The sequence below is a fragment of the Rhinoderma darwinii genome, chromosome 4, assembly GCF_050947455.1.
Source record: "Rhinoderma darwinii isolate aRhiDar2 chromosome 4, aRhiDar2.hap1, whole genome shotgun sequence".
In the NCBI taxonomy this organism is placed as follows: Eukaryota; Metazoa; Chordata; class Amphibia; order Anura; family Rhinodermatidae; genus Rhinoderma; species Rhinoderma darwinii.
The window spans coordinates 352,690,136-352,712,610 of record NC_134690.1 but is presented as its reverse complement, the minus strand read 5'-3'; the positions used below and the strand labels follow the sequence as shown (position 1 = coordinate 352,712,610).

Genomic DNA, 22,475 nt, shown 5'->3' with positions numbered 1-22,475 from the left:
CGGGTGTCTGTCTGCTGTTGGGAGCTTCATCTTAGCCTGAATCCACCACTACTGTCTGGTACCCTTTCTGGGCAATAGACATTGCATTATACCTGTTTGGTCAGCTTCTATCCCGCTACGCATAATATTGGGGTAATAAATTGAAAGAATTACAAAAGACAGTGTGGTACAGACAAGTGAAACAGTGTCTGCAAGAAATACAGTTAGGTCCAGAATTATTTGGACAGTGACACAATCTTTATGATTTGGGCTCTACATGCCACCATATTGGATTTGAAATGAAACAACTAAGATGCAATTGAAGTTTTGACTTCCACGTTTAATTCAAGGGTTTGAATAAAAATATCCTGTGAAACGTTTAGGAATTGCAACCATTTTTCTACACTGCCTCCTCATTTCAGGGGCTCAAAAGTAATTGGACAAAATAACATTACCATAAATAAAATGTTTTTTTTTTAATACTTTGTAGAAAATCCTTTGCAGGCAATGACTGCCTGAAGTCTGGAACCCCTGGACATCACCAAACGCTGGGTTTCCTCCTTTATGATGCTTTGCCCGGCCTTTACCGCAGCTGTCTTCAGTTGTTGCTTGTTTGTGGGTCTTTCTGCCTTAAGTTTTGTCTTAAGCAAGTGAAATGCATGCTCGATCGGGTTGAGATCTGGTGATTGACTTGGCCATTGCAGAATATTCCACTTTTTTGCCTTAAAAAACTCCTGGGTTGCTTTCGCGGTATGTTTTGGGTCATTGTCCATCTGTACTGTGAAGCGACATACAATGAACCTTACTGCATTTGGTTGAATCTGAGCAGAAAGACTTCAGAATTCATATGGCTGCTTCTGTCTTCAGTCACATCATCAATAAACACTAGTGACCCAGTGCCTTTGGCAGCCATGCATGCTCATGCCACCCCACTGCCTCCACCATGAGGATGTGGTGTGCTTTGGATCATGAGCCGTTCGAAGCCCTCTCCATACTTTCTTCCTCCCATCATTCTGGTACAGGTTGATCTTAGTTTCATCTGTTCAAAGAATGCTGTTCTAGAACTGGGCTGGCTTCTTTAGATGTTGTTTGGCAAAGTCGAATCTGGTCTTTCTATTTTTGAGGCTGATTAATGGATTAAGTGGAGGGGTTTTTCCTCACCATGGAAAGGATTCTTTGATCATCCACCACTGTTGTCTTCCGTGGACGTCCAGGCCTTTTGGAGTTCACGAGATCACCAGTACACTCCTTTTTTTTTTTCAATAATGTACCAAACTGTTGATTTGGCCACTCCTAACATTTGTGTTATCCCTCTAATAGATTTCTTAATTTTTTTTTTCAGCCTAACGATGGTCTGTTTCACTTGCATTGAGAGCTCCTCTGACCTCATGTTGTGGGTTCACGACAACAGTTTCCAAATGCAAATGCCACACCTGGAATCAACTCCAGACTTTTTACCTGCTTAATTGATGATGGATTAACGAAGGAATAGCCCAAACAGCCCATTAACCCCTTAAGGACGCAGCCTAGTTTTGGCCTTAAGGCTCAGAGCCCAGTTTTCAAATCTGACATATTTCACTTTATGTGGTAATAACGTGGGAATGCTTAAACCTACCCAAGCGATTCTGAGATTGTTTTCTCATGACACATTGGGCTTCATGTTCAAGGTAAAATTTGGTCGATATATTCAGTGTTTATTGGTGAAAAATTGCAAAATTTAGAGAAAATTTTGAAAAAATTGCATTTTTCAGAATTTAAATGCATCTGCTTGTAAAACAGACGGTTATACCACCCACAATAGTCACTAGTTCACATTTCCCATATGTCTACTTTAGATTGGCATCGTTTTTTGAACATTATTTTATTTTTCTTGGACGTTACAAGGCTTAGAACATAAACAGCAATTTCTCATATTTTTAAGAAAATGTCAAAAGCCTTTTTTTTAAGGTACCTGTTCAGTTCTGAAGTGGCTTTGAGGGGCCTATGTATTAGAAACCCTGATAAAACACCCCATTATAAAAACTAGACCCCTCAAAGTATTCAAAACAGCATTTAGAAAGTTTTTTAACCCTTCAGGCATTTCACAGGAATTAAAGCAAAGTGGAGGTGAACTTTGCAAATTTCATTTTTCTTGCGGAATTTCAATTTTATTCATTTTTTTTTCTGTAACACAGAAGGTTTTACCAGAGAAACACTACTAAATATGTATTGTCCAGATTCTGAAGTTTTTAGAAATGTCCCACATGTGGCCCTACTGCGCTCGTGGACTAAAACACAAGCCCTAGAAGCAAAGAAGTACCTAGTGCATTTTCTTTTTTTATTAGAATATATTTTAGGCAGCATGCCAGGTTTGAAGAGGTGTTGAGGTGCCAAAACAGTAGGAATCCCCCAATAGTGACCCCATTTTGGAAACTACACCCCTCAAGGAATTCATTTATGGTTGTTGTTACCATTTTGACAGCACAGTTTTTTCACAGCACGTATTTGAATTGGGCTGTGAAATGAAAAAAATGTCAATTTTTCCAATAAAATGTCATTTGTGATCAAAATTTCTTATTTTCACAGGGAACAAAATACCCCATTTGGTTGCCCAATTTGTCCTGAGTACAGCAATACCCCATTTGTGGCAATAAGGGAGGCCTCAGAAGGGAAGGAGCGCTGTGTGTTCTTTGGAGTCCAGATTTTGCTGGATTGGTTTTCGGCTGCCATGTCGCATTTGCAGAGCCCCAGAGGTATCAAAGCAATGGAAACCCACCAGAAGTGACCCCATTTTGGAAACTACACCCCTCGAGGAATTCATTTATGGGTAATGTGACCATTTAGACCCCATAGTTTCTTCACAGAACTTATTTGAATTGGGCTGGGAATTAAAAAAAAATATATTTTTTCCAATAATATGTCATTATAGCTCAAAAATTCTTATTTTCACAAGAAATAAAATACTCCATTTTGTTGCCCAATTTGTCCTGAGTGCGGCAATACCCCATTTGTGGTGATAAACTGCCGTTTGGGCCCATGGGAGGGCTCAGAAGGAAAGGAGCGCTGTGTGTTCTTTGGAGTCCAGATTTTGCTGGATTGGTTTTCGGGTGCCATGTCGCATTTGCAGAGCCCCAGAGCTATCAAAGCAATAGAAACCAATCACAAATGACCCCATTTTGGAAACTACACCCCTCAAGGAATTCATTTATGGGTGTTGTGACTATTTTGACCCCATTGTTTTTTCACAGAACTAATTTGAATTGGGCTGGGAATGAAAACAAAATTATTTTTTCCAAATAATATGTAGTTTTGGCTGAAAATTTCTTATTTTCACAAGAAACAAAATACCCCATTCTGTTGCGCAATTTGTTCTGAGGGCCGCAATACCCCATTTGTTGTGATAAACTGCTGTTTGGGCCCATGGGAGGGCTCAGAAGGAAAGGACCACCATTTGGCCTACTGGGGATTTTCTAGTGCGAAGTCATGTATGCAGAAGCACCTGAGGTACCAGTACAGTTGAAACCCGCAAGAAGTGACCCCGTTTTAAAAACTACACCCTTAAGGCATTCATCTAGAGGTGTAGTGAGCATTTTGACCGGAGACCTACACCCCATAAACTGTAATGTGGGTTCTCCCGGGTATGGCAATACCCTACATGTGGCTGTTATCAGCTGCCTGGGCACACAGCAGGGCTCAGAGGGGAAAGACGAGGGGGGATAAGCTGTGCGGAGGGCATCAGGGTAAGTAAAATTGGGGTAAATTATAAACCAAGGGATGTATGATAAATTTTAAAACACTCTTTCATACAGAGCTCTGGTTATTCGGGACACGTGTCACATTGATATATTGTGTCATCCCTTATCGCCCTCTTATAGCAGACTTTGCACCTCTTTTGACTTTTTCCCTTCTTGCCAGTTTGGGGAACTTCCCCTGGAAAGTGTTGCCACCCTGGTACGATGCGTGTGGCCTCGCTTCCAGAAGTACTGGGTGCCCCCCCTTCTTGGTCCCTAAAGATTAGGTTCTTGATAATCACCTCTTGAAATTCCAGGAAAGTTCCCGTCTGGCCTGCACATCGACGTAGCACGTACGCATTGTACAAAGCCATCGGTATGATGTGCACGGCCAGCTTCTTATACCACACCGCATGGCGCTGTAGGGCTTCAGGACTTGATCTGACAAGTCCACCCCTCCCATGTACCTATTGTAGTCCAGGATGCAGTCTGGTTTGGGGGTGGCCTTTCCTTCATATATCCTAAACCTGTAGGTATACCCTGATGCACTCTCGCAGCTTATACATCTTCACGCCATACCTTGCCCTCTTACCCGGCAGGTACTCGCGGAATTGAACCCTCCCTTTAAAATGTACCAGGGACTCATTAATAGAAATACACTTCTCGGGGTGTATGCTGGGGAAAACCGGGCACTGGAACGGTCTAATAGGGGTCTCCGTTTATACAAACGGTCAAAACTGGGGTCATCTCGGGGTGGGCACGGCTCATTATCAGTATAATGTAAGAAGCGAAGTATTGCCTAATTTATTTCTTTTTTTAGGTTCCAGTTCAGTTCTGAAGTTGCTTTGAGGGGCCCATATATTAGAAACCCCTATGAAATACCCCATTTTAGAAACTAGACCCCTCAAAGTATTCACAACAGCATTTAGAAAGTTTATGAACCCTTTAGGTGTTTCACAGAAATTTAGAGCAAAGTAGAGGTGAAATTTACTTTTTTTTTTTGTCAGAAAATCCTCTTTATACCATTTTTTTTATAACACAAAAGGATTTATCAGAGAAACGCAACTTAATACGTATTGCCCAGATTCTGCAGTTTAGAGAAATATCCCACATGTGGCCCTAGTGCGGTAAAGGACTGAAGCACCGGCCTCCGAAGCAAAGGAGGACCTAGTGGATTTTGAGGCCTCTTTTTTATTAGGCACCATGTCCGGTTTGAAGAGGTCTTGTGGTGCCAAAACATTGGGAACCCCCCAAAAGTGACCCCAATTTGGAAACTAGACCCCTTGAGGAATCCATTGTAGTTTTCTTGGGGTGCATACGACTTTTTGATCAGTTTTTATTCTATTTTTAGGTGGCGTGGTGACTAAAAAACAGCAATTCTACTATTGTTTTTTTATTCTTTTTTTTTTACAGCGTTCACCGTGCGCTATAAATAAAATATTCACTTTATTCTGCGGGGCGATACGATTACGGCGATACCAGATGTTTATAGTTTTTTTTTATGTCTTATGGCGTTTGCACAATAAAATACGTTTTGTAAACAACCATTCACTTTTTGTGTTACCTTATTCTAAGAGCCATAACGTTTTTATTTTTCAATCAATAAAGCCGTGCGATGACTTGTCTTTTGCGTAACGAACTGCAGTTTCGATCAGCACTGTTTTTATGTACATGCGACTTTTTGATCTCTTTTTATTCCATTTTTTGGGAGGCGAAGTGACCAAAGAATTGTGATTGTGGTACGGTTTATTATTATTTTATTTTACGGCGTTCACCGTGCGGGATAAATAATGAAATAATTTTGTAGTTCAGGCCGTTACGGACGCGGCGATACCAATTATGTATAGTTTATTTGTTTGTTTATATATTTTTATTAATAATAAAGGACTGATAAGGGAAAAAGGGGGATTTTTACTTTTATTACTTTTAAATCTTTTATTTTCTTATTTTTACACATCTTTTTGTAACTTTTTTTTTACTTTATTACTTTGTCCCACTAGGGGACATGAGGGCAGGGGGCTCTGATCGCTATTCTAATACACTGCACTACATGCGTAGTACAGTGTATTAGAACTGTCAGCTACTCACTGACAGCAAGCGTAGTGGGTCCTGACGTTGTCAGGACCCACTAGGCTTCCGTCTATGGCATAGCCGGACGCCATTGTTTGGTGTCCGGTTGCCATAGTCACCATCGCCGGCCGCTATCGCGTAGCAGGCTGGCGATGGCAGCTTAACCCCTAAAAAGCCGCGATCTCTATAGAACGCGGCTTTTAAGGGGTTAATCAGCGGGGACACAGCGATCGGTCCCCGCTGTAGGAGCTGTGACAGCTGCTGAACAAGACAGCAGCGTCACAGCTCCTGTATGTGTCGGGAGGACGGCCGAAACGGCCGTTACTCCCGTGACGTACTATTACGTCATGGAGCGCGAACGATACTGCTGCCATGACGTAATAGTACGTCAAGGAGCGGGAAGGGGTTAAATAGCTTTTGAGATTATTTTCCAATTACCTTTGGTCCCTTGAAAAAGAGGCAGCTACATAGTAAAGAGCTGTAATTCCTAAACTCTTCCTCAAATTAGGATGTGAATACCCTCAAATTAAAGCTGAGAGTCTGCACTTTAAGCCCATATTTATTATATAACTGTATATTTAATATGTTTTGGTAAACAGCTAAAATGCCAAAACTTGTGTCACTGTCCAAATAATTCTGGACCTAACTGTATAAGTTAGGAGCCCTGTCCATATGAGTTTACAGTCTACAATGAATAGCGAATAGATACAAGAGGTCAGGGAAAGTAGTAAATTGCTCTAAATATGTCAGGTGGAGGCAGTGTTGGAATACTGGTGGAGGGAGGACTATGTAGGTAAGGTAACATTCTTGTCAAAGAGGTAAGTTTTCAGTGAACATTTTAAGGTTTGGGGGGGTTGGAGGATGTCGGATGGAATAATGGAACGTGTTCCAGAAAAGAGAGGAGATACAAGAGAAGTTTTGCATAGAAGAGTGTGAGGAGGTGATTAGAGTGGTAGTAAGGAGGTTGTTATCGGCAGAGCAGCGGTTGCATGTGGGGTGGTATCTGTGACTAAGAGAACAAATATAGGAGGAAGCAGAATTGGCTAGGGTTTTGCAGGTTAAAGTGAAGGTTTTGAATTGGATTCTTTGTATGATGGTCAGCTAGTGAAGGGGCTGACAAAGGGAGGTGGCATTAGCGGAACAAGAGGAGAGGTACTGTAGATAAATCGTGTGGCAGTTAAGGATGGATTGGAGAAGTGTTTTTTAATAGTCTCCTGTGTGAGGAAGTAACAGATACAGGAAATTTTTCTTAAGTTGGAGACGACAAGAGGTATTGAGAGTGGATGTGAGGTTTAAATGTGAGGGCTAAGTCAAATGTTACCCCTACGCAAACTGCTTGTGAAGAGGGGAATAGTAAGGTGCTGATAATAGATAAGGATATTTTGGGTGTGGGGGCAGCTTGTGACGGGGGAAAGATGGAAGTCTTGTCCATGTTTAGTTTCATCAAGTGGGAAGACATGAATGAGGACATGAGATAGTAGGGTGTCTAGGTTGTAAGAGAGAAATATGTAAGGCCAAAGGTGTAGAGTGAGAACACAAGCGGACAGAGTACTAAGGCTTGTGGCAGACAGACAGAAAGAGGACAGAAGAGATTAGGTGGTAATGAGAGACACTAAGAGTCCTGTCGTGGAGACAGGAGGAGATCTAAGAGTACCAGACCTTGGATCCCTAGTGAGGACATAAACGTTAGACATAAACGTTGAAGCTAAGCCCCAAGCTACACTGCAAATATATGTCATTGTGCCAAAAGGAAAATGATCAATACTATTTCATAAAAAGAGATTTACTTGTACTGTTTAAGTAAAGATAGCGGTTTGTGATGGGTCTACAGAGAGATAGGTCACTCACTACATGAGAGCCATAACAGGCTTTCTTTCAAATACAATGTTGTAAAGATTTATGGAGGTGATGACCATCACACTATCAGAGGATTACTTGACAAGAAGCAAAGAAATATACCAACAATATAAAGGTTAAATAGAATAAAGAATAAAATGTAAACATCCCTGGTGTTTGCAGTTATCTAGCAGTCTACTGATGGTATTTCCCACCTTAAATTGCTTCAAATTGTAGTGATCATAAGCACTTACCACATATGCCAAACAGTAGTAATAGCACAGTAATAACATGAACACAGAATTGCCCATACCTTTGTGCCCACCACATCGAGCTGTGACCATAAAATAATTATATAGTACTGCTAGAGCAGTGCCCATATTAATCTAGCTACTCTCCACTCTGGCTTATTGAAGGAGACCCTGAATTCCCTAGTAGGGTGTATGAATATGGGTTTTCTAAACAAGACATATCTTATAACCATTGCGACCATTCTTGTTCAAGGGATGTGATATTGCAGCTGTAAAGGATCTGCCAGACACAGCTTCTATGTCGACGCCCGTGGTTAATCAGTCTGCATCTGCTCCTAGGTCTGATAGAGTGACTCGATCTGCTACCACTCAGGCTGGTAGGCTCAGGAGTGGGAGAGCCTATCACAGCCTGGCCAGACGGTTCTAGCTCCCGCCCTCGGCCTATTTATACCTTAATTTCCTGCTTGTCTTTGCCTGTGATTCTTTCTTGTTTCCTGGCTCTGCTGCTCCTGCTATTATTATTGACCTTGCTTCATTTTGACCCTGGCTTTACTGACTACGCTCCTGCTCTGCGTTTGGTACCTCGTACACTCCTGGCTTGACTCGGCTCATTCACTACTCCTGTTACTCACGGTGTTGCTGTGGGCAACTGCCCCATTTCCCTTAGCTTCTGTGTACCCTTGTCTGTTTGTCTGTCGTACACATATTGAGTGTAGGGACCGTCGCCCAGTTGTACACCGTCGCCTAGGACGGGCCGTGCAAGTAGGCAGGGACTGAGTGGCGGGTAGATTAAGGCTCACCTGTCTGTCTCCCTACCCCTTCATTACAGCAGCTTAGCCCTATTCAAGTAAATTGGACTAAGCTGTAATACTAGAGAATGTTCATGGACAAGTGGCGCTAATTCTGTAAGAAAACAGCCATCCTTCTTCAATCTTATACAACCCCTATTTTTGCCACATGCTAACAGCCACCCTCCGTTATAGACTGCTATATAATATAGAATTATTGCCTAGATACAAGGCATCTTGTAAATTTCTATCCATAAGTTAGAGGTTTAATCATTAAGAACGAATAAACGGCTGCAAATCCTAACTAAGCAGGTGACAAATAAGGAGCAACTTCAAGGCAATTTTAGGTAAACAATTAATTCAAAATGACTGTTTGTCCCTTATTAGTGTAAATGACTCCAAGCCAAAAAAGACATTATAAAAATGATTTTAAATACTTTGGAAATCATTTTTAAATTAGGCATCTTTTCCTCCGCAGAGCTTTTTGAGTTCATAATGATACATATTTTTTTACATAATTGCAAAGCACACTTGTTAATGAAATTATTTTTTAATTAGTTAGTTAATGAGTTTAGCCATACACGGCTTTCAGAACTTTCATTTTTTTGTTGTATAGTAATTATATATAATTAAGCAGAATCCAGTCTTTCGTTCCTTTTAGTACATATGCTGATTACCTCCCTTCCCCCTTTAAAAAATAAACGTGCATTGAATGAAGTAAAAAAAACAAGGCATGCAAATTAAACATTTTGTCGCAATTACTTTGATGCTAATTATACACTGAAGATGCATTAAGAATGGCAGCGTAGTGGAAAAAGATAATAGACTCCAGTTCATTCTTACCTTTGTGGTTTACTACATTGTCTTTCAGACAGTTCATTGCTGTAAAGCAGTCTTCACTATCATGTACAGTAAATAAATTTGATGGCATTTTTCCTGTATATATCTGTTTGGAACAGTCTGGGACGTCTTGGTTAGTTGAAAGATTCCTAATATCAACTCCACTGGGGAAAGGAACCTACATAAATGTATAAAAGAGAATAAATTACAGAAATGTAGAGAGTTTATTTTGCTTTCAAAAAATAGTTTTAATTTCTTTGCATTGACTAAATAAACTAAGGCCTCATGCACACGACCGTAGCCGTGTGAACAGTTTGTGATTACGGCACGGACGGGCAGCGGGGTGTCATGGGCGGGCCGTCCGAAATCACGGACCGCACACACACAAGCTGTGCATTGACTTCCAGGAGCACGGACCACAACTCCAGTTGGTAAAACTACAAGTCTTATTTTTTTTTGTCCGGGCTCCGGGCAATGCACGGACCGTGGAAACCATGGTCATGTGCATTGGCGCATAGGATGTAATGTGCCCTATACTATTCAAAATTGCGGATAGTATGTGGACGCAAATGCACTGTCGTGTGCATAAGGCCTAAGAATGTATTCACACTTGCCAGTATTAGTAGTGTGCCACGTGGACAAAAACAAAAATATGTGACAAAAGCGCATGCGATTCTACAGCGGTTTCTCTATGTGTTTTCATGTCAGTACGACACATTACCAGTGCGTATACCAGTAAGCAGTTTGTGAATTAGCTCGTAAAGTTCTATGAAGCAGTCAAATCTCCGAAATAACTTTTCAGTTGCAAATTTGTAGTAAGTGCTTTCTTATGACAACAGCCAAAAACACCAAACCATTTGACATACAGAGTTTCCCAGAAAGTATCTGTCAGTAATACTGCAGCATGAGACATAAATATTTATACTCACAATGTAGATTTTTTAAATTTGAAACAAAATAATGGAATATTATATAGAGGTCTAGATAGAATATCTCATGTTTATGCAAAATTAACAGGGAACAAGTTACAAGGGAAAAGATAAAAGAAAATTAAGGGGGAATGGATAGATGAGAGGTATGAGGAAATCAATGGACTAGTCATGAGAGGCCGTGTTAAACCCAAGATTGCATGGCTGGTGTTGAGCGGAATGAGACCTAGTAATACCATGTTTTAATAAAGGAATCATAAAAATCGTTGTCAATTGACATCATTTCCTCCATACGCATTATGCGGTTGAGTCATTCTAAAAATATAAATCTGGAAGGGAGCAGCCATTTTTCGGCTTAGGAATTGCTCCAAGTAGTAGTGAGATCAGAGTTATTTCAGGTGTAGGTGTGAGTGATCCTCCACATACCTCGTTTTATAAAGGAAAGATCGCCTTCCAGAAGGATTGCAGAAGTGGACAATCCAAACAGATATGCTTCAGTTTCAAATTTATATTACATTTTTATTGCACTATATACCTTCCAGACTTCCAAAATTCAAGGGGCATTTTCAATTTCAGACTACTATAATGTATTGGTTACACAATGTATTGGTATGCATCTATATATCTCATCCGATCAGATTTTATTTTGTTTGTATGGTGCCCTTAAATTTTATTATTTTAGAAAAGTAGCTCAATAAAAAAAACTAAATAAATCAAATCAAACAACAATAGAAATAAAAAATAATAAAATTACCCAAAAAATATATAGAAAGTATTCATTTTAAATAATGCAAGCTCAATGGAAAGTAATTGCACCTTTATAGTCTGAGAAGGTAAAATTTGTCATTGTTAGGGTATGTTCACACGGCCTATTTTCGGCCATTTTTCACGCCGCCTAAAAAAACGGCCGCGAAAAAAGAAGTGCAGGTCATCCTGGGACATTTTTGGAGCTGTTTTCAATAAAGCCTATGAAAACTGCGCACACAAAATCCAAAACGTCTGAAAATACAGAGCTGTTTTCAAGGGAAAACAGCTCCTGATTTTCAGTAGTTTTTCGCTGCATTTTTGGAGCTGTTTTTCTATAGAGTCATTGAAAAACGGCTCCAAAAACGGCCCAAAAAGTGACATGCACTTTTTTTTCGCAAGCGTCTTTTTACGTGCCGCTTTTAGAAAACGAGGCGTAAAAAAAACGCCCCGTCAGAACAGAACGCCGTATTTCCCATTGAAATCAATGGGCAGATGTTTGTAGGTATTCTGCTTCCGTTTTTTCAGGCGTTTTTCGAGGCGTAAACGCCCCGAAATCACTCCGTCTGAACAAACCCTTAAAGAAGCACTCTGGCTTCTCCCCCAATTGCAAATGTAATGTAGTGCAATGCAGTCTGATGTAGGGACTGGAGGTCAGTTTCTTAATGCAAGTCTATGGGAGTCTCGATGTGAGTGTCATAGACTTGCATTGTGAGACTGGCCTTCAGTTTTGTACAGTAGACTTTATAGCAGTGGCGTAGCTATAGGGGTCGCAGCGGTCACAGTTGCGACCGGGCCCCTAAGCCTGGGGGGCCCACGGGCCCCCGTTGCCATACAGCATGTTTTCTAACTAAATCTTCTGTGCCGTGAAGCCGGCACTTCCTGGTTACGGTCACATGGTACACTTAGTGTACCATGTGACCGTGTTGTCACGTGACACGGCTTCCAGACAGAGCAGAAGAGTCGGTGCGGAGGACTCCAGGTAAGCTGCAGTGTTATGTAATGTATTGTGTTGTAACGTTATGTATTGTAATGTAATGTGTTGTGATGCCTTGTAATGTATAGTGTTGTTTGCGGTGGAGAGGGGGGGGCGTTAAATCACAGCCCCCCCTCCTCCACCGCAAACTGCACAATACAACACAATACAGTATAGTACACATGAGTGTATGAGAGCGGGGCTGCGGCTGTGTAATACAGTCACTGCCCCGCTCCTGAGTCCTGACATGTGCGCGCCGTCAGGATGATGTGATGCGGCCGGCGCTGCACTAATGAGCGTCGGCACTGAAGACAGAACATGGCGGGCGCGCTACAAAACGCCCCCATGTTCTGTCCTCAATGCCTGAACCGCCGCTCATTAGTGCAGCATAATGAATCCACTTAATGGTAATGTAAATGTCGTTCACTGAATAGATAGATTAACTGCCTGATTAGAACGATTAAAATTGAATTTTATTAGTATAATATAAAATATGGCTCATATAGCCCAACTGTAACATATATTCAGGCTCAGGCAAGGTAGTCAGGGATAGGAGGTGGTGAGACTCTCCTCTTATAGTATACAGCCCTGACAGCAACTTGCTGAGTGAAAATAATACCAGCCCACCGGGCTCACAGCAAGTGGTCAGAGAAAAAGAGTTAGTCTTGTTAACAGACTAATCTTGGACAATTCTCAGATCCACCGCTGCAATAATTGAGGACAACCCTACGCGTTTCAGTGTCACTGGTAGGTGTGACACATCATCAGGGATTGTAAAAGTTGATGCCGGTTAAGCACAATTTTGTGCTAACATTTGTTTCTCCCGGCTCGTGCACGACTCTAATACAAATGGCCGCACACGAGCCGGCGAGACTGGGAGCATATGAAGGGCTAGAGCCCTCCCCCTGCACTGACGAGGCTGTCAGCCCACCACCAATCAGACAAAGACACGTCACAGCAGTGACGTATCCGGACTGTGGCGAGCCTCCAAAACAGCCCAGCCAATCAGGCTGAAGTGTGACGATAAAGCGTCCTTCGTAACCCTGGAGACCTGAAGCGGATACACACAGATTACGGGACAGACATGTAATGGGTAAAGATGCTAAAGATTCGTAATATCGCGATGATCAGCAGACCATCCTAAATACTCCTGTCGGATAGACCTCATAATAATACATACTGCGGCCAAGGATAGAATTCTAGCCCTTTTTGGCCAACATAACCCTCAAAGAGTGAAATGCTGACAGAAAGTAGTAGGTATAATTTAGGGCCGCCATCAATTCAAATAGACACAGTTTAGGCTGTACACAGACGCCCCTTATTCAATAAAACGTCATGTCACATATTCAATGAGTCAGTTAGAGAAGAAACCGCATATGAGCCCTCTAACAGTGTGAACAGGGGTCAACATATGCCAATCTGTACCTGGGCTGGTGGGAGCATGAAACTGTCTTTAATGATGTAATGGAAAAATGGACATTGTGCATCGTGCTATGGCTGAGATTTATAGACGATATCCTGATCCTCTGGAAAGGTACCAAGGCACAATTTGAGGAATTTGTGGCGACTCTAAATGTAAATAATCTGGGCCTATTTTTTACCTGTGAGATCAATGACAACAAGATCACGTTTCTTGATATTATGATCTCGAAAACACCATCTGGGAACATCCAAACCAACATGTTCCGCAAAAAGACGGCCACTAATAGTCTCCTCAGATGGGAAAGCTGCCATCCAGCTAACCTTAAACGTGGAATACCCAAGGGCCAGTTCCTGAGGGCGAGACGCAATTGTTCCACTATATCAGACTACAAAATGTCAGCGAGGGAACTGGAGGACAGATTTATACGGAGAGGATATCCGAAACATGTTCTCAAACAGGCCTATCAGAATGCACTTGGATGTAACCGAAATGATCTTCTTAACCCTAAATCACGTTTGAAGGATGATGACACTATACGGATCATTGGTACTTACGACTCTGCCAATAAGGAGGTTAGAGAAATCCTGCAGAGATTTTGGGGAATTTTGCAAGCTGACCCTGACGTCGGTAATCTGGTAGGGGACTCTCCCTTTATAACATACAAAAGAGGGCGCAATATAAAAGATCATCTTGTGCATAGCCACATGAGCACACAAAACAAACCAAACACCTGGTTGGACAGGGGGTTCAATGGGAGTTACAGATGTGGCTCGTGTAAGGCATGCGACTCGATTTTTTGCAGTAAAAATTTCAAAAGCACCAAGACTGGCAGGGTGTTTGACAACAGATCCTATATTAACTGTAAGACCAAAGGTGTAGTCTATCTGATCACATGTGGCTGCCAATTACAGTATATAGGCAAAACGAAGAGAGAATTTAGAAGGAGGATTAGGGACCACATTGGGGATATAAGGAGAAAGGAAGATACTCCGGTGTCGCGGCATGTATGGGAATGCCATAATGGTGACTCCTTGATATTGAAATTTCAAGGGATTGAACATGTTAAACCTTTGGCGAGAGGTGGTGATCATGATAAGAAGATCTTACAAAAAGAAGCGCAGTGGATCTTTCGTATGCAAACTATGAGTCCCGCCGGTTTAAATGAAAAGATCTCATATGCATGCTTTCTGTGAGCATAATATCAAAGTAATCTATTTCTTTACTTTTTCCCCCCATGTGGGTGGTGGTATGTGGGGCCCAACTATGCACCTGACCTCCTCTAATAGTATTATCTGTGTTTGTTCACATGAAACTACTGTTGACCCCTGTTCACACTGTTAGAGGGCTCATATGCGGTTTCTTCTCTAACTGACTCATTGAATATGTGACATGACGTTTTATTGAATAAGGGGCGTCTGTGTACAGCCTAAACTGTGTCTATTTGAATTGATGGCGGCCCTAAATTATACCTACTACTTTCTGTCAGCATTTCACTCTTTGAGGGTTATGTTGGCCAAAAAGGGCTAGAATTCTATCCTTGGCCGCAGTATGTATTATTATGAGGTCTATCCGACAGGAGTATTTAGGATGGTCTGCTGATCATCGCGATATTACGAATCTTTAGCATCTTTACCCATTACATGTCTGTCCCGTAATCTGTGTGTATCCGCTTCAGGTCTCCAGGGTTACGAAGGACGCTTTATCGTCACACTTCAGCCTGATTGGCTGGGCTGTTTTGGAGGCTCGCCACAGTCCGGATACGTCACTGCTGTGACGTGTCTTTGTCTGATTGGTGGTGGGCTGACAGCCTCGTCAGTGCAGGGGGAGGGCTCTAGCCCTTCATATGCTCCCAGTCTCGCCGGCTCGTGTGCGGCCATTTGTATTAGAGTCGTGCACGAGCCGGGAGAAACAAATGTTAGCACAAAATTGTGCTTAACCGGCATCAACTTTTACAATCCCTGATGATGTGTCACACCTACCAGTGACACTGAAACGCGTAGGGTTGTCCTCAATTATTGCAGCGGTGGATCTGAGAATTGTCCAAGATTAGTCTGTTAACAAGACTAACTCTTTTTCTCTGACCACTTGCTGTGAGCCCGGTGGGCTGGTATTATTTTCACTCAGCAAGTTGCTGTCAGGGCTGTATACTATAAGAGGAGAGTCTCACCACCTCCTATCCCTGACTACCTTGCCTGAGCCTGAATATATGTTACAGTTGGGCTATATGAGCCATATTTTATATTATACTAATAAAATTCAATTTTAATCGTTCTAATCAGGCAGTTAATCTCTCATTAGTGCAGCGCCGGCCACATCTCCTCATGCTGACCGCGCGCGCACTTATATCAGGAGCGGGGCAATGGCTGTATTACACAGCCGCAGCAATGCTCTATAACGGCGGAGATCAGAGAAACCGCTCATCTCCGCCGCTATTCTCCTGAATGCTGCGATCAAAGCTGACTGCAGCATTCAGGGGAAAATGAGAAGGGGGGATGCCCCTGGATCGCATCACAGGGAATTCCTGTGACGCGATTAAGGGACATACCATATATGGGCAGACAGCCCAGGGTCTATTGAAGGACCCCAGGGCTGTCCTACCATATTTCCTGTTGTTAGGGCATACTGAGGTATGTCCTAACAACTGCCTGTGTACTATACATACACAGGCTAATGTACTGGCATATAGCTATAGGCCAGTACATTGAAGTTTAAAAATAAAGTAAAAACAAATTAATGTTAAATAAAAAAAATACACATACACCTTTTTTATAATAAACATTAAAATAAGTCTCAATACATAAAACATACACATAATCGGTATTGGCGCGCCCGTAATAACCTGCACAACTATTTTTTTGCATAATTTATGATGTGTACTCTGTAAAAAAATAAAATAAAAATTGCTTTCTATCACTTAGGCCTCATTCACACGACCGTGCCCGCAATCACGGCCCGCAAAATATGGGAGAACGGCCCGCAAAATGACAAAAGGACGGACATGTTCCATAATTTTCGGAACATTTCTACGGCACGGACACCCATCCGTAGCGCTACGGAAATGTGTCCGCGCTCAATGAAAGTGAAAACGGAGGTTATTTACGGCCGTGTGCATGGGGCCTAATTGTGAGGCACAAGGTGCGATAAAGAATTTAACCTCCATGTGCCTCACATTAATAGTAATTAACCCCATCATATACCTTACATATTAACCAATTATGACTGAGAAACATGATGGGGTTAATTACTATTAATGTGAGGCACATTCAAAATTCATCATCACACCTCGCGCCTCACATCAGAAAATGGAAGAACTTTTTTTTTATTTTATTACTGTTGGCAAAGTAAACTAAGTATCGGTATCGAAGTCCAAATTTTGGTATCGTGACATCCCTACACTGTGGGTCGCGTCCCCCTGGGGGTTCGTGAGTCACTCACTGAGGTCCCGGTTCCAATCAATGCTGGAGCAAGGAGCTGACATCTCCTTGATCCAGCATTCCCTGTGCCGTGAGCTGCTCGACGCAGGCAGGCTGGATGTAGCGACATCATCGCGCCTGCCTGCGCTGAGTCACTCATAGCACACACCGGAGGAGGCGAAGGATCCTCCACTCGACGTGGGAACGGGGATAGGTAAGTAATTATGCACATATGGGGGCATTATACTGTATGGGGGGGGCTGATATTGTGGGGGGGGCATTATACTGTATGGGGGGCTGATATGGGGAGCATTATACGGTATGGGGCTATTATGGGGGGGCAGTATACGTTATGGGGCATTATACTGTGTGGGGGCAGCTATGGGAGCATTAACTGTGTGGGGGCATTATACTATGGGGGCTGTTGGGCAAGGCGTCTGGGCATAGGAGCGCACAGGGGTCTGATGATGACGGTGGTGCTGGGGAGGGGTAGGGGGGCCCAAGCTAAATTCTTGCACCCGGGCCCATCAGCCTTTAGCTACGCCCCTGCTTTGTAGGATACAGGGAGTCAGACCGAAGATCACGTGACCCAACTCGATCCAGAATGGCATGGATTCCCCTGAAAAACCCAGCACCAGGTAAGTGATACACATAACTACATTGCATTACATAACATTTGCAAAGGGGGGTGGTGGGGGTGGGCAAAAAAACAAAAGCCAGAGTGCTTCTTTAACTAGCAGAAATAATGAGGAGGTGGTGGAGGTTTCCTTTATATTCTGCGTTCCATTCCAGTGAAAATAACTGGTGACAAGTGTACTATTTCTTGTTTTTTTAAACACAAATAATAAAAAAAACTATTTTTGGTGGAAAAATAAACCTGGAAAACTGCAATGAAAAACAATAAAAATGTATCTTTTGGAGATCAATAACAAACTAAGTGCTCCTAAAGGAAACCTTGGGAGATGGAAAACAGAATGTACAGTAAGCTGTTTTGTGTTGCTAATACATGGTGGCTACATTACCGTTATTCAAGTAATTGTTGGGGCATTGAATGTGTAACATGTGGACACTGAGCTTGCATTCATAGTAATGCATTAAGTCAACTCAGAAGCAACAGAACAAAAGCAAAAAAAACAACAAACCTACATTGGTAGCTCTGTGACTCTACATGTTGTTACACAATTATTTATGTTGTGAAAAACATGCTTGCCGTATCTTCCTTACAAAAGTCCAGATGTCTGTAGGCAGTAAAATTCTACTGTAAATAAGCATAATGGCTCAGCAAGCTTGATATGTTTAAGCAACTTTGGTTGCCAGCAAACCCTAGCAGTATTTATTCAGTCTGCTACGCCAGGTATACCTGCAAACTTTTATTTTATTTCATTTTTTCATTTATAGAATGTTTTTTTCTTGCACTTGTGGGGATGTATTTTGTTTGCCAGATTCACCAAGGTTAGGCCTCATGCACACGAACGTATTTTTTTCCTCCCATAAATACTGGCGTAAATACGGGTCCAGTGTCACCCGTATTCCACCTGTATTTACGGGCATGTTTTCGCTGCAAAATTGCACTGCACTAATCGGCAGCCCCTTCAATCTATCAGTGCAGGATAGAGAGAAGGGACAGCCCTTTCCGTAATAAAAGTAAAAGAAATTCATACTTACCCGGCCGTTGTCTTGGTGACGCGTCCCTCTTTCGACATCCAGCCCGACCTCCCTGGATGACGCGGCAGTCCATGTGACCGCTGCAGCCTGTGATTGGCTGCAGCAGTCACATGGGCTAAAACGTCATCCCAGGAGGCCGGACTGGAGGAAGAAGCAGGGAGTTCTGGGTAAGTATGAACTTCTATTTTTTTTACACGTTGATCTATATTGTGTTCAGAAGTCAATGTCTAGGGTGCTGAGTTACTGACGATCGTTTAACTCTTTCAGCACCCTGGACAGTGATTATCCCCTGACGTCTCCTAGCTACGCTCCCGTAATTACGGGTGCACACACGTAGTAACCCGTAATTACGGGAGCCCCATAGACTTCTATGGGCCTGCCCGTGCCATAATTACGGCCTGAAATAGGACATGTTCTATATTTTTCAACGGCACGGGCACCTTCCCCCTAAGCATACGGGGAGGTACCCATGGCCAATAGAAGTCTATGGGCCCGTAATAACGGGCCGTAATTACGGCCCGTGATTATGGGCGTTTTTACGTTCGTGTGCATGGGGCCTTAATCTACTGTACAGGTGAAACAGAGTGATAAAGCGCTTTAAGGAAAATAGCTATTTTTCACATATTATTGTTCTGTTACAATAACTAATTATTTATTTTTTAACTTTAAAGGCACTCATTTGCTTCTGAGACACAAAGACACTATGTACAATGTACACTAACAAATATCATGGATTACAAACCTATTGTAGTATCATAGTATTGTAGTTTATAAGGCCGAAAAGAGACATACTGTATGTCCATCCAGTCCAGCCTATTATTCTACAGTGTTGATCCAGAGGAAGGCAAAACTCCCATGAGGCATCATTTTAGAGAAAAATTCCTTCCCGACTCCAATTTGGCAATCAGAGTAAATCCCTGGATCAACGACCTATCTACAGTAATCTAGTACTTATAAATTGTGATATTATTATACTCAAGAAAGGCATCCAGGGCCCTCTTGAACTCTTCAGTGAAATTACCATTACTTCCTCTAATAGAGAGTTCTATAGTTTCACTGCTCTTACAGTAAAGAATCTCTTTCTATGTTTGTGTAGAAACCTTCTTTCCTTTATATGTAGAGATAACTCTGTAATGGAATGAAGTGATATTTAAAGGGGTTGTCCACTTTGTAAAATCCATTTTGTAAGAAGAGTTGGGCAAAGTTAAATTGATCAATATTGATCACAGGGTGTCCCGCGAATTGGACCCCCAACAATCAGTTGTAATCTGTGGGGGAACCAAACAAGATGTGTTCAGTTTGCCTGTGGCGCTACTACTGGTGGAAAGAAACATTACACAATTCCCAATGAAATCAATGGGCTGTCTTAGTAATGCATGGATATGCTACATCCTCCAGAGGGAGTGCCACTCTTTGTAGCTGCTCTCCATTATTACTAATTGATGAGCAGAACCCATCCCCCTTTACCAGATATCAAAGTTCTTGGCAATATAAAAATAAATAAAAGCATACAATTTTTCAGTCACAACAAGTGAGAAGTTTGGTACAGTACATCCCAATCAACTCTTAATACACCAGAATACTTGGCACCAGATAATGGACTGGCATACACTCACTACATCCATTCTTTTCAGTTTCAAAATGTGAAAGGGGATTTGTCTCGAAGGGAGACAATTTGTCTTTTTACAAGCTATAATACAAAATGTAAAAGGCTAAGTTTCATTATACAGACAAATGTTTAGAAATGAAAATGCATTTACAGATTAAGAGAGTACATCAGTGGAATCCAATGCAATTACTTACCTGGTATTGCTGCCCAGTACAAAGAATTAGATGGTCATATGGTACTTTTCTATCAATGGAAACAATCGCATTCTTGGCAGCTCTGTCTATGCCAGTCATTTTACCAACCACAACATTAACCCAGGATCGTAGTGACATCAGTGCATAATCTTTATCATTATAACAGTGGCTGGGAAGAGAGAAAACCCGTAAGTGACATTTTAGCAGCTGACAGCAGGCATTAATTAGACATCTGGTGAGTTGGTGGAGAGCCTCTAGTGGTTTAAGTCTGTTGTCTTGCAGTAAGCTTTCCAAAAGCCCATAGCAAGAGATTATTTATAATTTAGCACTCTGTTGAATAGCTGACATCTATGAAACAAAACAGTACTTTATAGCAACAGCCAATACCTCAACAGTTGATGCTTCTAAAACCTTCTGATTCTTTTGGGTTTTCACTGATACAATAACAAAGCTGTTTCTACAACACAAATACTGCTGCTCACCAAGATAAATACCAAATAGAGGATATATTAAAAGTACGACTATCGCAAACTGCAATAGACTCAAAAGCAATATGTGCCATAGAGAATTTAAAGGGTAACTAAATTTTCTAAAAACGTTTGACATATCATGGTGACATGTCAGAAGTTTTGATTGGTGGTTGTCCAAGCACTGGGAGCCCCACGATCGCTAAAACAAAGCGGCAGAAGCGCTCGGGTGACATGTCTATGACACTAAGACATGGCAAAAGTTTTTTTGAAAGTTTAGTTACCCTTTAATCTAATACATAGGCTTTTCTTTGCAGGCTTGTATAGGCTTGTTTTAATTTCTATAGTCTACTACTCTATATTTAATGCAAGGCCACCACATGAACTGATGGCTTATGTACTATATACGCAATCAATGTGCCTATCAGTAGGGGTATCTCTTCCAGACGGAAGCCCGGAACGGAAAGTGAACGCTGATGTGAACAGGCCCTAACATGTATTGCTACATTTGCCATACAGCTCTATTGTACTGCTGGAGGCCTAGATGAGGACTATAGTAACACTGTAGCGTCCATGGCCGCGGGCCGTTGGGTTTACTCACCTCCCGACGCCCGCAGCAATGGATCCGTGAGGGCTGGTCCCCATCTCCTTCCAAGGAAACGCCAGCGCTCACGTCCTCTCCGGTCTGCTGTGTCCCATAGGGTGCGCGCGGACGCTTGTGCCCGGCCTTAAAGGGCCAGTGTGCGCACAAAGGAAATCATCATCATCAACTGCCATGATTTGCTGATCTATAAAAAGGCTCCAGGCCTTATGATCCTTGCCTGAGCGTTGTTAGTTTTCCCAGTCTGTCTTGCAAATGGTCCCTTAGTGTTTCCCGTTCTAGTTGTTACCCGTGCCTTGTTACCTGTTCCTGTATCCCGTGCTGTTCTTGTTCCTGTGCCAACTAGTGTCGGAGTCGTGTCACATGTTATTGCTGGGGTTTCCTGTTGTTTGGCCAGCTGCCTCCCCGCTACGGCGGTACGGCCTAGTGGGTTCACTGACCCGCCTCGTGACAAACACTATACACTATATACACAGATAAGGTTCTGTATGCAGCTACCCTGTCACTCCCTTGTCTCTGGGGGAGGGGTCTGTACTTCATAACTTCCTGCAGACTGTAATAACCCCTGACATTTTTCTGTCAATTCATTCTTATTACTTTAATCTGCCATAAAGTACACACCCTAATGTACTGTCTATACAGGAAGGAAGTGTGCGCATCCAATATGGCCACCCCCAGGGTATCCCAGTCTTACCTGCTTGCAGGCTGGGCAGTTGATCAACTGATCGATTTGGCCAGCCTGCTAGAAAACTGAGACGTCGGTTCCTTCAGCTGTCAGGTCCAGCGTCCACTCATATTGGGCAGCGCCCTATTTAAATTGGCTTCTCCTGACCTCAAGTGCCGGTAATTGTTTATTCTACCTGGTTCAACTCTGCTGCTGCTGCAACTCTGCTAAGTATATCAGTGTTTGGACTTCTCTGTTTGATTTCACTCCGACTATCCTTATTGTTTTTCCAGCGTGCGGACTGGGCTGGGTCTGG

At 42.3% G+C, this 22,475-nt stretch overlaps 1 protein-coding gene across 4 annotated transcripts in view; it reads right to left on the bottom strand.

Annotated features, from left to right (window-relative positions):
• Window positions 1-22,475, bottom strand: part of CFAP61 (cilia and flagella associated protein 61) — a 367,571-nt gene that overhangs the window by 89,562 nt on the left and 255,534 nt on the right. For all 4 annotated transcript variants that reach the window (XM_075862970.1, XM_075862969.1, XM_075862971.1 and 1 more), the window contains exons 20-21: window positions 20,428-20,596; window positions 9,478-9,652 (exon numbers count right to left, since the gene is read on the bottom strand). In XM_075862970.1, coding sequence (XP_075719085.1) covers window positions 9,478-9,652; window positions 20,428-20,596 — 344 coding nt within the window. The remainder of the gene's footprint in view (window positions 1-9,477; window positions 9,653-20,427; window positions 20,597-22,475) is intronic.